Here is a 13,278-nt window from a genome sequence, read left to right as displayed (position 1 = left end):
GTGGCCAGGGGGCCTTCTTCAGTGAGGAAGAGGAGGTCTTGTGTGGCTGCATGTAGGGGACAGTGGCTTATTAAAAGATCTTTTCCTTTCATTGGTGGGGGTGAACCAATCCTGGGTGGTCATAGTTGATATGGTTCTTGTAGTGGTTCCTAACTTGGGAGAGTGGAGAGAGGATGTTTAGGGCAGCACCCACTCCTGCAGGTGCCTTTTGGCATTTGGATTAAGGCGGTGGGCAACTGTCTAACTATTTGCACCATTGACCCTAACCATGGACACCTGTCTCTTACCCGCCCTGGGGAACTGCAGTTTTGCCAAGCGTCTACATAAGACCGTGCGGCGGCTGGTGCCCGGCTGCGATGTCCGCTTCCTCCGCTCCGAGGATGGCAGTGGCAAAGGTGCAGCCATGGTGACAGCAGTGGCTTACCGGCTGGCCGATCAACACCGTGCCCGCCAGAAGACATTAGAGCATCTGCAGCTGAGCCATGACCAGCTGCTGGAGGTCAAGAGGAGGATGAAGGTAGAAATGGAGCGAGGTCTGAGCAAGGAGACTCACGCCAGTGCCCCCGTCAAGATGCTGCCCACCTACGTGTGTGCTACCCCGGACGGCACAGGTACACGGCAGGGTTGCCACCTGGCTCACATGGTGGGCCTTTGTCCTGGTGTTGATACCCTGGGAGGGATCCCTTAGCATTAGCATTGGACATTTGAACCAGAACACGTTTCTTCAGCCGTATTACTAGGGAGTTCTAGTCTTTGATAAACTCAAACAAGGTGCTCCTCTGCAAACAGTAGTAATGGTCAACACTTACTGAATGCTTACTGTGTGTCAAAGCACTTTATGTGTATGAACTCATTTAATCTTTGTTAACTGTTAAAAAAATATTAGCAGTTAATTTTATGTATTCACCTATGTTTGACAGAAAACTGAGGCGCAGAGAAGTTAAGACACCTGCCTAAATTCACACAACTAGAAAATGCCAGAGCTGGGATTCAAACCCAGGAATTCAGGTTCTAGAATCTGCTCTTGCAATCACCACATTGGTCTGAGTCAGGGTTGGCAAACTATGGCCCATGGGCTGAATCTGGCCCACCACCTGTTTTTGTACATAGGGTTTTATTATTACACAGCCATGCCCATGCGTCTGCACGTTGCTTATGGTTGTTTTGCACTGTCTTGGCAAAGTTGAGTGGTGGCAGCAAGGACTGCATGACCCACGGGGCCTAAAGTGTTTGCTGTCTGGGCCTTTACAGAAAAAGATTTCTGACCCCTGCTGTAAGTCTTGTAACCTCAGAAATGGTGGTCTTATTCCAATTCAGAGAAGACAGTCGATGAGCAGGCCAGTGTAGCACAGTTGTTACAGGTTCCAGAGACAGACTGGGATTTGGTCCCTGCTCTACCCTGTCCTGGTCGTATGGCCCCGGGCAAGTGATTTAACTATCAGCCAGATCCCAATCATCCTTAAGAGAGGAATGCAGTGTCTCCCTCACAGGGCTGCCTAAGGGTTGAACGAGGACTGTGTGTGAGGCATGTGGCACACTGTAATTGTCCAACAAGGGAGGGTTTTGTCATTTTAAAAGATTTCCCTTCAGCTTCCTTCAGGGAGCTGGACTCTTCTGTTCCTTCTGTATTCTAGAATGTAATATAAGGTGGCATTTGATGGAACAGGAATGGTGTATTTGGATAGTTTTAAGTGTACTGTCTCCACATTCCCCATGTTCTGCCCCAACTTATCACTTCCCTGGGCTTATTTTCCAGAGAAAGGGGACTTCTTAGCCTTGGACCTTGGAGGAACAAATTTCCGGGTCCTGCTGGTCCGTGTTCGGAATGGGAAGTGGGGTGGAGTGGAGATGCACAACAAGATCTACGCCATCCCTCAGGAGGTCATGCACGGCACCGGCGACGAGGTGAGCAGGGCAGCGCCTCCAGGAAGGGGCCCCTGGTGGACGTCACCTCTTGCCTTCAAGGACAGTGCTTTCTCTGCTCATCTGTGACCCTGGGGAGGGCTAGCTGGACCCAGGGCTGCAGCCTGGTCTTGACTCAGGTTTGTGCCTGAGCTTGCATTTCTTCTGGGTGGAAAGAAACATTGATGTCGTGCGCAGGCCCTACTGGGGGCAGCCTGCCCTGCCCAGGGCCCCTCCCTCAGTGTCCTAACTTCTCCCTGCAGCTCTTTGACCACATTGTCCAGTGCATCGCGGACTTCCTCGAGTACATGGGCATGAAGGGCGTGTCCCTGCCTCTGGGTTTTACCTTCTCCTTCCCCTGCCAGCAGAACAGCCTGGACGAGGTAACAGCACCTTCCTGGAGGGCTCTCCTGTGGGCTTTATTGACTCTAAACAAAACCAGCCAGGTATGGAGCAGGGGAGAAAGTTGAGCTAAGACTAAGGAAAGAAGGGCGTGAGTGACCAGTAGTGGGGAGGGGCTCCTTGATGGGAATGAGTAAGTTGAGGCTGGTGGAGGTTAAGTAGGTTAGCTCAGCTGTGACAGCCTTTGGGACATGAGTGCCCCGAGAAGTGGAGGAGAACTGAATAGGCAGTGCTGGATCTGCTGATGACTGGTAGCCCTAAGCATTAGGTATCTGGAGACTGTTTTTAAGCAGTTGTGTCTCTGTCTCAGTCATGTAGGAGCGCACGTGCACGCTGCCGGTGTGTGGTATGTTGCACTTGCCACTGCTAGGTATAAAAGGCATGGCTCCTACCTTTAGATGCTTACAAACAAGCTGGGCTGATGAAGCAAGCTCAGAAAAGGAAGAGCTGCTGTTTGGAATGTGGCCCTCATGGGATGGATACTGAAGACCCCAGGACAGGTAGTGAGACAGATGTTAATCTGAGTGCATACCTGGGGGATGTCAGGAGGACTTGGAACAAGTCAGAAGAATGAGTTGATGGGAAAGAAAGGTGAGCAGGCTGCCCATTGTGGAGAGGGTCATGTAGGTGGGAGCAAGTGACAGAAAGAGCTGGGCCAGCGCAGAAGAGCCTACCCTAGTGACAAGGAAAGAGCAGCATTTCCCACAGGGTCCCTGCAACAGTGGCCCTCACCTTGCTTCACTGAGTTTTGTAGATGCCTCCTCCTCCTTATCTGAGAGAATTCCCCATGTGCACTAGTATAATTAAGGTTTTAGGAAGTTCTGCAATAAAAACTCAGCTTAGTCTGGTATTTCTCAACACCTATTAACATTCATGTAGTGTTAACCAGACTAGCGTTGCTTTATGCCTCATGTGGACAAATTCTTATGTACTATTTAATGGACCATTACTTATTATAACAAAGATATTAGAAACAAACTTGCTGAATAGTGAGATAGTAGTTAAATAAATTATGACCCACTTATTAGCTAGTATCAGCCACTAGTTATTTGTAATAAATTTTAATCACATGAAAAATTTACTGGTGGTATGACTAAAAAGTTTTAAAACTACTTTTCTTTAGAAATGGTAATCTCTTTATAAGAAAACATAAAATACAATTAACGGGATGATAAAAGCATAACCCTCCAGTGTATATCCTTCTTCTAGACTTCCTACCAAAATATTTTCAAGTAGATACTATCTTAACTTTTCATGCCAACAGGTTATATATTTATTTATATATTTGCCAGGGAAACCAGAATGTGTGTTAACTGTTTCTGTCTGAATTGTGAGATTCCAGGCCATTGGATTAGGTTTTATTCTGTGTTCCAGGTTTCTGTGAGGAGCACGTGTTAGGTCTAGAGCCGTAAAAATTAAGAGCAAATAAAGCAGAAGTCATTTCTTCCTGTGGGCTCTGGCAAGATCCTCCTGTGATGGGGAAATCCCACCAGTGCAGAGGCCCCTGGGGTTAGAGGCCCCAGGGCTCTGTGGCCCCCAGCTGTGTTTCCCAGCTGTTGGGCCTCCACTTGCCTCATCAGTAAGGATCACCTGAAATTATGTTATTTGAACATCCTGTAAACACAAACTTGCGTCAAACATGTGAAGCTAACTTGTAGAGAGCTGGGTAGAGATCAGCACACACTGGTCAGCCAGCTCTCTGAGGGTATGTGCTTTGTTTTTCTGAATCTCCTGGGGTCTGAACACAGTGTGACACCTCCAGGTTGATGTGAATGAAATGCCAAGCTGATGGGCATGAATCCCTGAGCAAGGCCTGGAGAAATCATGCAAGTGGGTGGGTTATGAGCACACAGCTCATTTATGGAAGCCGAACTCTTGGGTAAGGAGTCTGAAGCCCTGAGGCTTGTTTCCTGGTGGGCTGTGGCAGCAGAGAGGGCATCAGGGAATAAAACCCAAAGCATTTCTCCCAGGTTCAAAGCCATCAAGCATCTGCTCCCAGAGGACCACATTGAAGGCAAGGGGCCACTGAAGATGCTGAGGAGGAGCCTGGAGTTGTTTTCCTCACTGAAAGACATGGGGTGGTGGTGAAGCCTAGCTGTCACCCAGCTGTGGGCAAAGCACTTGTTCGCCAGATGCTGGAGTTTGAAAATTAGGAGACATACACTGACCCTTCTGATGTAAAGGATAGGGACAGAGCAAACTGCTTTGCCTAGTGAGCGAACCAAGCACATAGGAAGAGGTTGCACAGCAGGGTCAGCTGCATGGTGCTTATGAGCCCATTCACTGGGGTTGGAGGGCCTCGGAGTGCATCCTGCTTCTCTCTTCCAAGCTGTAGGCCTTGAGCAAGTCACTCCAGAGCCTCAGTTTCTTATAAAGTGGCCATAAACATGATAGATGTTCCACAAGGGTGCTGTGAGGGTTAAATAATGTAATGCATGATCTATGCTTAGCCCAGTACCTGCTATACAGTAGGTGCTCAATAAATCCAAGTAAGTACCTTAGGAACAGTTTAATTTGCGGGTGAGATGATTGGTGACTCTGGGGGATCCGTCTGACCTGTGACGTTGAGAGCTAGAAGCACAGCTGGACCCCCAGAACTGACCTGGGAGCTCTTCCCTGATGTCCTTTCCATGCTTGTGTGTGATTTTTAGAGCATCCTCCTCAAGTGGACAAAAGGCTTCAAGGCATCTGGCTGCGAGGGCGAGGACGTGGTGACCCTGCTGAAGGAAGCGATCCACCGGCGAGAGGTAGGAGACACATGGCACGAGGTCTGATGTGTCACCTCCTCAATGATTGGCCTGGTCTGTGTGTTCAGAAAGTGAGGGCAACAGTAAGTGTGGCTGCATGGGTTGGGAGGAAGATTAACCCAAGTGTCGTTCAGCAGTTGTTTAGTGTGCACTGTGTGTCAAGCAATGCTCTCAGCACTGGCGGTTCAGGAGTGACCACAACAAAGCTTTGTTCTATAAAGTCCATGACCTAGTGGCAGGTGCTGTTAAGAGCTGTGAAACACACACACACACACACACACAAGTAAAGGAATAAAAGAATGGCCACTCCATAAGCAAAGCAGCCATGAGGGCTGCTGGTTGCGCATTTTTATGGTTATTTCTTGATTATATGCTAAACAAGGGGTGTATTATTCATGCCTTCCCTTTTTAGACCATATAGAGTTAAAAAAAAAAAAGAAAGAAAAGGAGTGAAGTTGGGTGAGGAGAGCAGATGGAGCAAGTGTGCTGGAAAGGGGCACTGTTAAATAGCACAACTTGGGAGGGTCTCACCAAAGAGGTGACATTTAAGCACAGACCTGAATGGAATGAGAGGGTCAGCCATGGTGTATGATATATATTTTATATACCTGTAAATCTCCCATGCAATTGTCTGAAAGGAGAATATTGGGGTTCACCTGTGAACTGGGCATCTGCTTCTTCCCTCTCAGGAGTTTGACCTGGATGTGGTTGCTGTGGTGAACGACACAGTCGGAACTATGATGACCTGTGGCTTTGAAGACCCTCACTGTGAAGTTGGCCTCATTGTTGGTAAGGACCCAGACTGCCCTTTCCACATGGGGATGCACAGTCTTGGGTGTGGAGGGGATGGTGCTGAGTGAGGCCCTGGTATCCTGTGATTGGCAGGCACGGGCAGCAATGCCTGCTACATGGAGGAGATGCGCAATGTGGAACTGGTGGAAGGAGAAGAGGGGCGGATGTGTGTGAACATGGAATGGGGGGCCTTCGGGGACAATGGATGCCTAGATGACTTCCGCACAGAATTTGATGTGGCTGTGGATGAGCTTTCACTCAACCCCGGCAAGCAGAGGTAGGCACCCAACTGGGGCCCTGTTAAGTGTATCCCAGGACTGGATGGCAACAAGTGATCAGAGCTTCCACAATGGCATCTCCCAGGACGCTGGTTCTCGTGAGATGTTAATAAAGGAGGTTTTCTTGGAAAGGGTTTCTTGTCGAATGCACCTGGAAAGTTCTGAGTTAGTAAATGTAAGAAGCATCTCCCACCCAAAAGCCTAGGAGAACAGGTGGGAGAATACTAGGCCCTAGGTCTGGCACTCTAAGGAGAAACAAGTAGAAAGTTGAAGCACCTGCTACTGCCAGGCTGAAGAGCATCTCTTGGGTGATGCAGACAGGAGCAAATCCTCTCCCTCCTCCATCTTCCAGTGCGGAGCACCACCTACTGTCAGAATTGAGCAAGGGGCCAGCCCCAGTGTCACAAGGTCCTGTGCATGGTAGGGGAGTGGGGTCTGAGCTGAGAGACAATAGCTTAAGATCTAACACACTTCTCATTAAGATGTTGTCTGTAGTGTTTCCTAACTAGATTAATCAAACACCCTAGTTCTGCAGAATACGCTTTGCAAAACATGTGTCTGGAACAGAAGTTACAGACTAAAATGCCTCTAGGGGCCAGGCAGGCAACATTAATGAAGGAAGCAGGCTGGGTCAAGATAAGATGGGGTGGTGATGGGCTATTGGTTGAAACTAGGGACCTCGTTTTTTTTTCAAGGCAGGATTCAGGACCAAAAGACCCTCAAGCCACTGCATAATCACGTTTAGTTCCAGTGGCCAGGATGGGGGCCCTACAGCTGGCAGTAGTTACTTGAGTAATGATGATTAGGTCCAAGAGAATGTTTGCTGAATGCCTAGTGAGGTTAAAGATTAAGACTCAGCATTCTCCCCTGCTCCGAGAAGTCCAGTGGGGTTACGGTGTGTTCCTTCTCAAGTTGCTTCTTGAAATTTCGAAATAAGCCTTGGAAAGGAAATGAGTTCCTTTCCCTGTGGGTTCCTTTCCAAGGCTTATTTCCCCAGGAGCCCCACGGGCCTCGGGCACTGTGGTCAGTGTTGCTGAAGGTTGTGAATTAGCGTGCAAAGACACCAGGGATCCTGCCCAAGTGAATCAAGTAGCAATTCCTTTCCCATCAGGGGAGTCTGCCTGTCTGCCACTGCTGATGCACTGGGGGTGACTAAGCTGGCCTGTCCTGTCTCAACACATCCCTCCACCTTCCTACTTCCATGAATGTTACTTGCATTGCAGGTTCGAGAAAATGATCAGTGGAATGTACCTGGGTGAGATTGTCCGTAACATTCTCATCGATTTCACCAAGCGTGGGCTGCTCTTCCGAGGCCGCATCTCAGAGCGGCTCAAGACAAGGGGCATCTTTGAAACCAAGTTCTTGTCTCAGATTGAGAGGTGAGAGCTTAGGGCTCAGGGTAGCAGGGGGCCATGTCCTTTTTTCTCACTGGCAGACAAACTGAAGGATTTCCATAGCTCAGGGCATGACTCATACAAAAGTCAGTTTAGTGGCAAACACATTCATGTCTATAGTGTTTACTAAAAGCACATTATGGGCAGTTGTCATTTTAAGGGCAAACAGAGCATTCTCATGAAAGTTTGTGCTAAGCCTGGCCTGAGGTCATGCAAAGTGATATTGTTGGGTTTTAGACCATGTATCAAAGGTAGAAAGATACCTGCTCATAGCATGTAAATTGAAACGCACAGAGGAAGATAACCTATTAAAGCATCCACACTCGGCTTGAAAGCCCTTCCTAACTGCTGGCTGCAGTAATCAGGCAGCCAGGATTGAGTAAAGGTTGGAACGTCAGGCAATGCAGACACATGCCACACAGTGGCTCATTAGAGCAAAGCCTCCCTCCTACAGTCAAATGGTGGGAAATCTCCAAATTAGAACAATGAATTTCAGAGCCCTTTAAAAATTAATGCTGTGCCATTACTCTCAGGGCAGAGAAGAACAGGAACTAGACAACTGATGTGAGTAGACCCCTCGGGCATCTGCACCAGTGAATAGAAAGATATATTCTAGCTTATAGGTCTGTTATGTTCAGCGAGGTGATTCCAGGCTTCTAAAATAGCTTTCTTTATATAGGAGGGTTTATTTTCTTTCTATAACTTTACTTACACTTCCTTCGTAAATAGCATATAAATACAGTTCAGACCACCCAGAGCAGCAGAGCAGAAATAAAGCACGAGTCTAATACTGCTTGGTTAGTTCCTGCCCTGCAAACCCACGAACAGCAGCGAGAAAATGGACATGAAAGAGCTTTGTAACTGACCACTGTGATAAACAGTGAATTTGCTTTGTTTTGAGTATCTACTTTGTAGTAGTAATGGTCTATCTGGAGTAGGGAGAGTAGAATGAGGAGCTGTTTGTATTCCTGTCACCCTCAGGAAGAGTCAGTGTAGTGCAGTAGGTTGAGCAGTGGTCTGAATTTAGGAATGGGAACCACCTCGAGGGGCCAGCTCCTGGAGAGCTAGACCCCCACAGAGCCTCCCCTGTAAGGACTCAGGCCCTGGTGTGGTAGGCTACCAGCCTTCTTGGTGCATGACTGAACACTTGCTGTCTCCCTCCCACCCCAGTGACTGCCTGGCCCTGCTGCAAGTCCGAGCCATCCTGCAACACTTAGGGCTTGAGAGCACCTGTGACGACAGCATCATTGTTAAGGAGGTGTGCACTGTGGTGGCCCGGCGGGCAGCCCAGCTCTGTGGCGCAGGCATGGCCGCTGTGGTGGACAAGATACGAGAAAACCGTGGGCTGGACGCTCTCAAAGTGACAGTGGGTGTGGATGGGACCCTCTACAAGCTACATCCTCAGTGAGTGCCTGATCCCAGCCCTCCCTGCCTACCTTCTTTCTGTCTTTGTTCTTTCCCTTTTCTTTCTCTCTTTCCTTTGTTACTTTATAGTGAAGTATCAGCCATTCCAAATAGTGTATATAATACATGGATTATAGTTTAAAGATTCATAATCAGAAGTAGACCTGTGTTTCACCCCCCACCGTGGGAAGCCCCCTCCGAGCCCCTCCACAACTGTGTCATCACTCTCCCATGCCAGGGGTAAGTGTTGTGCTGAATCAGTCCGTTGCTTTTCTTTTCCACCCCCATATATGTAGGTATGCATCCATACTGTTTAGTTTTACTTATTTTTGAACTTGCCACAAATAGAATCACATGGTATCTCTTCTGTGGCTGGCTTTTCTCACACAGTGTTTGTTTTGAGATGCATCCACATTGAAGTATACAGTTGGTAGTTCATTAATTTTCAGAGCTGTATAGCGTACCTTTGAGTATGTTGTTTTTTCTATCGCTGAGGTGATATTTAGGTTACTTCTAGATTTTGACCATTACAAACAGTGCTACTGTGAACATTCTGGCAAATGTAATGCTAGAACTCTGGAGCAAGATTTTTTTTCAACATTCTAGAGCAGGGGTTGACAGGCAACAGCCACAGGCTGTTATTGTACATAAAGTTTCATGAGGATTGGGAGGGGGCAGAAGCCCAGCCACCAACCCTGGGACATGGCATCCTCAGCTTTGTAGATGGGGAGGGTGTCCTGACCCTGCTGTATTGGGGCAGATCACAACTCTCTCTTTCTCTGGTCCATATAGGAAGGATCTGTGATCACTGTGATATCCTAGCAGTGACTCTGTAGGTCTGCTTCTTTTGCCTCCGATGACATTTTGGAGCACATGTGGCTCTGATATGAGGCTATGCGCCAGGAAAATAGAAAATCACATTCATGAGTCCTGGTCCTGGTCTCCCCCTCCAGAGTTGTGCTCCTCTGTTAGGCACACTTGTGGCTTCCATGGTTGTTGAACTTCTCTTTTACTGACTATTAGTTTTAAGAACACAATTTGCCAGGATCTCAGACGTTTGTCCCAGAATTGAATCCTAGCTCTCCTAATGGCTGATATGATGTGGAAATTGGGCATAGTACTAGTGTCTCCAAGCCACGGTTTTCTGGTACTTAATAATATATTGTAAATGTTTAATATATTATAGCTGTCATCCTTCTCCTCTTCTTAATTATTTCTGTGTTTCCAGCATCGCTTCTTAGCTTTCATTTCTAAGTGCAAATACAAACCAATCATGACTAAGATGGTTTTTCCTGTGTCTTCCTCCCACCTTTTCCAGCTTTGCCAAAGTCATGCATGAGACAGTGAAGGACCTGGCTCCGAAATGTGATGTGTCTTTCCTGCAGTCAGAGGATGGCAGCGGGAAGGGGGCGGCGCTCATCACTGCTGTGGCCTGCCGCATCCGTGAGGCTGGACAGCGATAGAACCCCTGAAATCGGAAGGGACTTCCTCTTTCTCTCCTTCTTCCCTGTTTTAAATTATAAGATGTCATCCCCTTGTGTCAGAGACAGACCCCTTGGCTTTTCCTTGGCAGAGAGGACCCCACTGGACTGGGTTTTGTCTCTGCATCTCATTGTAGAGCTTGGTGGCCGAGCTTGGCTCTATTAAGATAAATACAGTTCCAAATAAGGATTTGTTCACATGCATCATAACCATTCCCATTGGTTCTCTTAAAACATGAAAATTATCTCCCTTAGTAATCCCCCTTGCCAAATTCCATGTCCCTGTATAATTCTACAGGATGGGGACACTAATGAAGATACGGTTGCTTCACCTTGGAGCCTGAACATGACATTTCTAAGTGGGGTGCATCCCCCAGCACTGATGTTGTTACTGATTCTCCTGTCAGAGATCTGGGAGGTCTCCACTGAGGATGTGAGCCTGATTGTCCTATAGGCAGACGTGGGGAGGGTGGAGGGGCGACAGTGGAGGAAAACCCATGGATATCCACGCAGCAGCCCCTCTTTAACCTCATCTACAAGCATTTGCCCTGTGGATTCCAGCATTTGCTATTCCTGGAATCAAGGAATCCTGAGTCTGGGCAATGAAACCAAAGCCAGGAGTTGACGCATCCTGCAGTTGGGCCAGCCGTCGCATCTCAGCGGGGCGCACATGTTATCCACAAGCAATGGACCTTTGGGGAAGGGGGAGTTTTTAGTTTGTTTTACAAATTTTTCCTGCAAAAGTGGAAACACTGTATTTTCATTTTAATTTATATTTGAAATTTTATTTAGTTCTTGAAGTAGATCTGCTTCTTCATCTTGACATGTAATGGTCAGTTGTACGTAATGTATTTATATGTTAATTTGTTATGTATATAGATATGCAAGTCTTGTCAGAATTGGCCTCAGTGTAGTTAAAGGGCAGAAGGGGAAGATACTGACTAGTCATAGAAATACCTCATTCGCCTGTGGGAAGAGAAGGGAAGCCTCTTCAGGGTGAGTGAATGGCAAAGAGGTTGCTTCTGGCTCCTCCTTCCCCTGTGGTCTTGGAAGTGTGTGGAAGGCAGGGACAGAGATGGAGGCCGAGCCAATAGACTGAAGAGACCACAGCAATTGGCTCCTCCATCTAGAGATTTTCTTGGCAGTATTCCATGGGATGTTAAGCAAAGGAAACCAAAGGAATTGTTTCAAATGGACTCATGGCTTAGAAATCTTTATTCTTAGGGCAGTCAGTAGTATTCTAAAGCTTTCTGACAAGATAAAGGAAGTCACCAAAATTTCTTTTTTTAAATTGTATCTAATCATCAACAACAAACCAAAACAGAACAATTAAACAACCAAATAAAACCTCAGGGACAACATTTTTGGTGTATTTGAGCCCTCCCAGCAAGTTTCACCTTGGGTTTGTGTTTTAAATGTTTTACAAGAATTGTCCATGTGCTTCCCTAGGCTGAGCTGGCATTGGTCTGCTGACCTGTTTTTGTGTTTTTCTTCTTTTTATACACAACATTTATTTCAAACTATTGGGAGGAATGAGAGTGGCTTAAAAACTTCCATCCCTACTTTTCAAGAGTGCAGTTGATTCTGAATCTGAAAGCCCGCCTCTGTCCTAAAATACAAACAAGCACAGACATTAAACCTGGATACTATATAATAAAGAGGGATGTAACTATTGAATTGGATACAAGGATCAGAATGGAAAGAAACTCACGATGAAATTGAACTTGGTTTTTGTATATTTATCAAACTTGTGCTGAGAATAGTGTCTGATTATACGACTTTTAAGCAAAGTTGGGTGTAATTAGGTGAAAACGGCCCAGCTCCTCCAGGGAGCACAGAGGGGCGAGGGGCTGGTCCTTCTCGTTTGCTCTAGTCTCGCTTTGCTGTCTGGTGTAGCTCCTCTGCTGCTCCCATCTGCACTAATTGACCCAAAATGTGGGTGTTTCCTGCTACACAAAAGCCAAAAGGTTTCATATAGATTTTAGTTCACTAAAGGGTGCCCACAAAATAGAGATTAATTTTAACTTAAATTTTAAGCTTGAAGATTAGGTACTATCTGTGAAGTTACACTTATTTTTTTTTTTTAAAGGTAGAGATGTGTGTGTGTGTAGGTATTAAAGATGTGTTGTTGGTTTCCAAAAAGGAACACTGGAAAATAAATTTTGAATGTTTGTGTTCTCAGAATCAGGTTGACAGTCCCTTGCTGACATGGCTTTGCTTTGTGTAAATACAGTGGATCTCAATCTTCGGGGTGTGATGAATAGCGAATCATCTCAAATCCTTGAGCACTCAGTCTAGTGAAGATGTTGTCATTATGTACAATACATAACTAGTTTAATTAACTATGTGATGTTAACTATTATTAATAAATTTTAACATTTTCCAAAATAATCAAATGTGATTCATGAGTGTTTTTAAGAATAGTCATCTTCCGGTCGTATCAGTACTTCCTGGCCAGCCCGATGAGTAATTTGTGGGTGTCTTGATTTTGAGTGTGTGTGTTTGAGAGGCATGTGGCTTTTCCAGAAACTCAGTCCCAGTGGAATTAGAAGGCAGCTTTTCCTGGACTGCCTTTGACCCCTTAGATTTCAAGCCACTGAAGAGCTATGGCTAGTCCTGCGGTCTACTGTTTAAATAGCTTGGCTGAAATTAGCACCACCCTGAGGGCCTCTGGCTGGTCTTGGTTGGCAAATGTGATTCATATTCAGGATATATAGCTCTCGTGAACATCCAAAAAGCGCTTGCCTCTGTCCTCTCCCTACCAAGCTTTTCCTTCTCCCCAATAAGCAGAACACAGGTCTGGGGAGTAAATTCATCAAAAGTCCCTAGTGATACCCATTAACATTCACATGGCCCTGTTTGACAATAACTGAGGGAA

General features: G+C 46.6%; 1 protein-coding gene across 4 annotated transcripts in view; it reads left to right on the top strand.

Moving 5' to 3' along the window:
* Positions 1–12,791, top strand: part of HK2 (hexokinase 2) — a 58,748-nt gene extending 45,957 nt beyond the window's left edge. For 2 of the 4 annotated variants that reach the window (XM_031008185.3, XM_063695755.1), the window contains exons 10-18: positions 307–611; positions 1,757–1,905; positions 2,166–2,285; positions 4,956–5,051; positions 5,741–5,840; positions 5,937–6,120; positions 7,345–7,500; positions 8,686–8,919; positions 10,238–12,791. In XM_031008185.3, coding sequence (XP_030864045.1) covers positions 307–611; positions 1,757–1,905; positions 2,166–2,285; positions 4,956–5,051; positions 5,741–5,840; positions 5,937–6,120; positions 7,345–7,500; positions 8,686–8,919; positions 10,238–10,382 — 1,489 coding nt within the window. In that variant the 3' untranslated portion in view covers positions 10,383–12,791. Of the gene's footprint in view, positions 1–306; positions 612–1,756; positions 1,906–2,165; positions 2,349–4,955; positions 5,052–5,740; positions 5,841–5,936; positions 6,121–7,344; positions 7,501–8,685; positions 8,920–10,237 lie in introns of all 4 variants that reach the window. The other 2 variants (XM_055378149.2, XM_063695754.1) reach the window with 1 other exon arrangement.
* The last annotated feature ends 487 nt before the right edge of the window (positions 12,792–13,278 follow it).

This window comes from Gorilla gorilla, chromosome 12 (assembly GCF_029281585.2).
Source record: "Gorilla gorilla gorilla isolate KB3781 chromosome 12, NHGRI_mGorGor1-v2.1_pri, whole genome shotgun sequence".
Lineage (NCBI taxonomy): Eukaryota > Metazoa > Chordata > Mammalia > Primates > Hominidae > Gorilla > Gorilla gorilla.
This window is presented reverse-complemented; position numbering and strand designations above follow the sequence as displayed.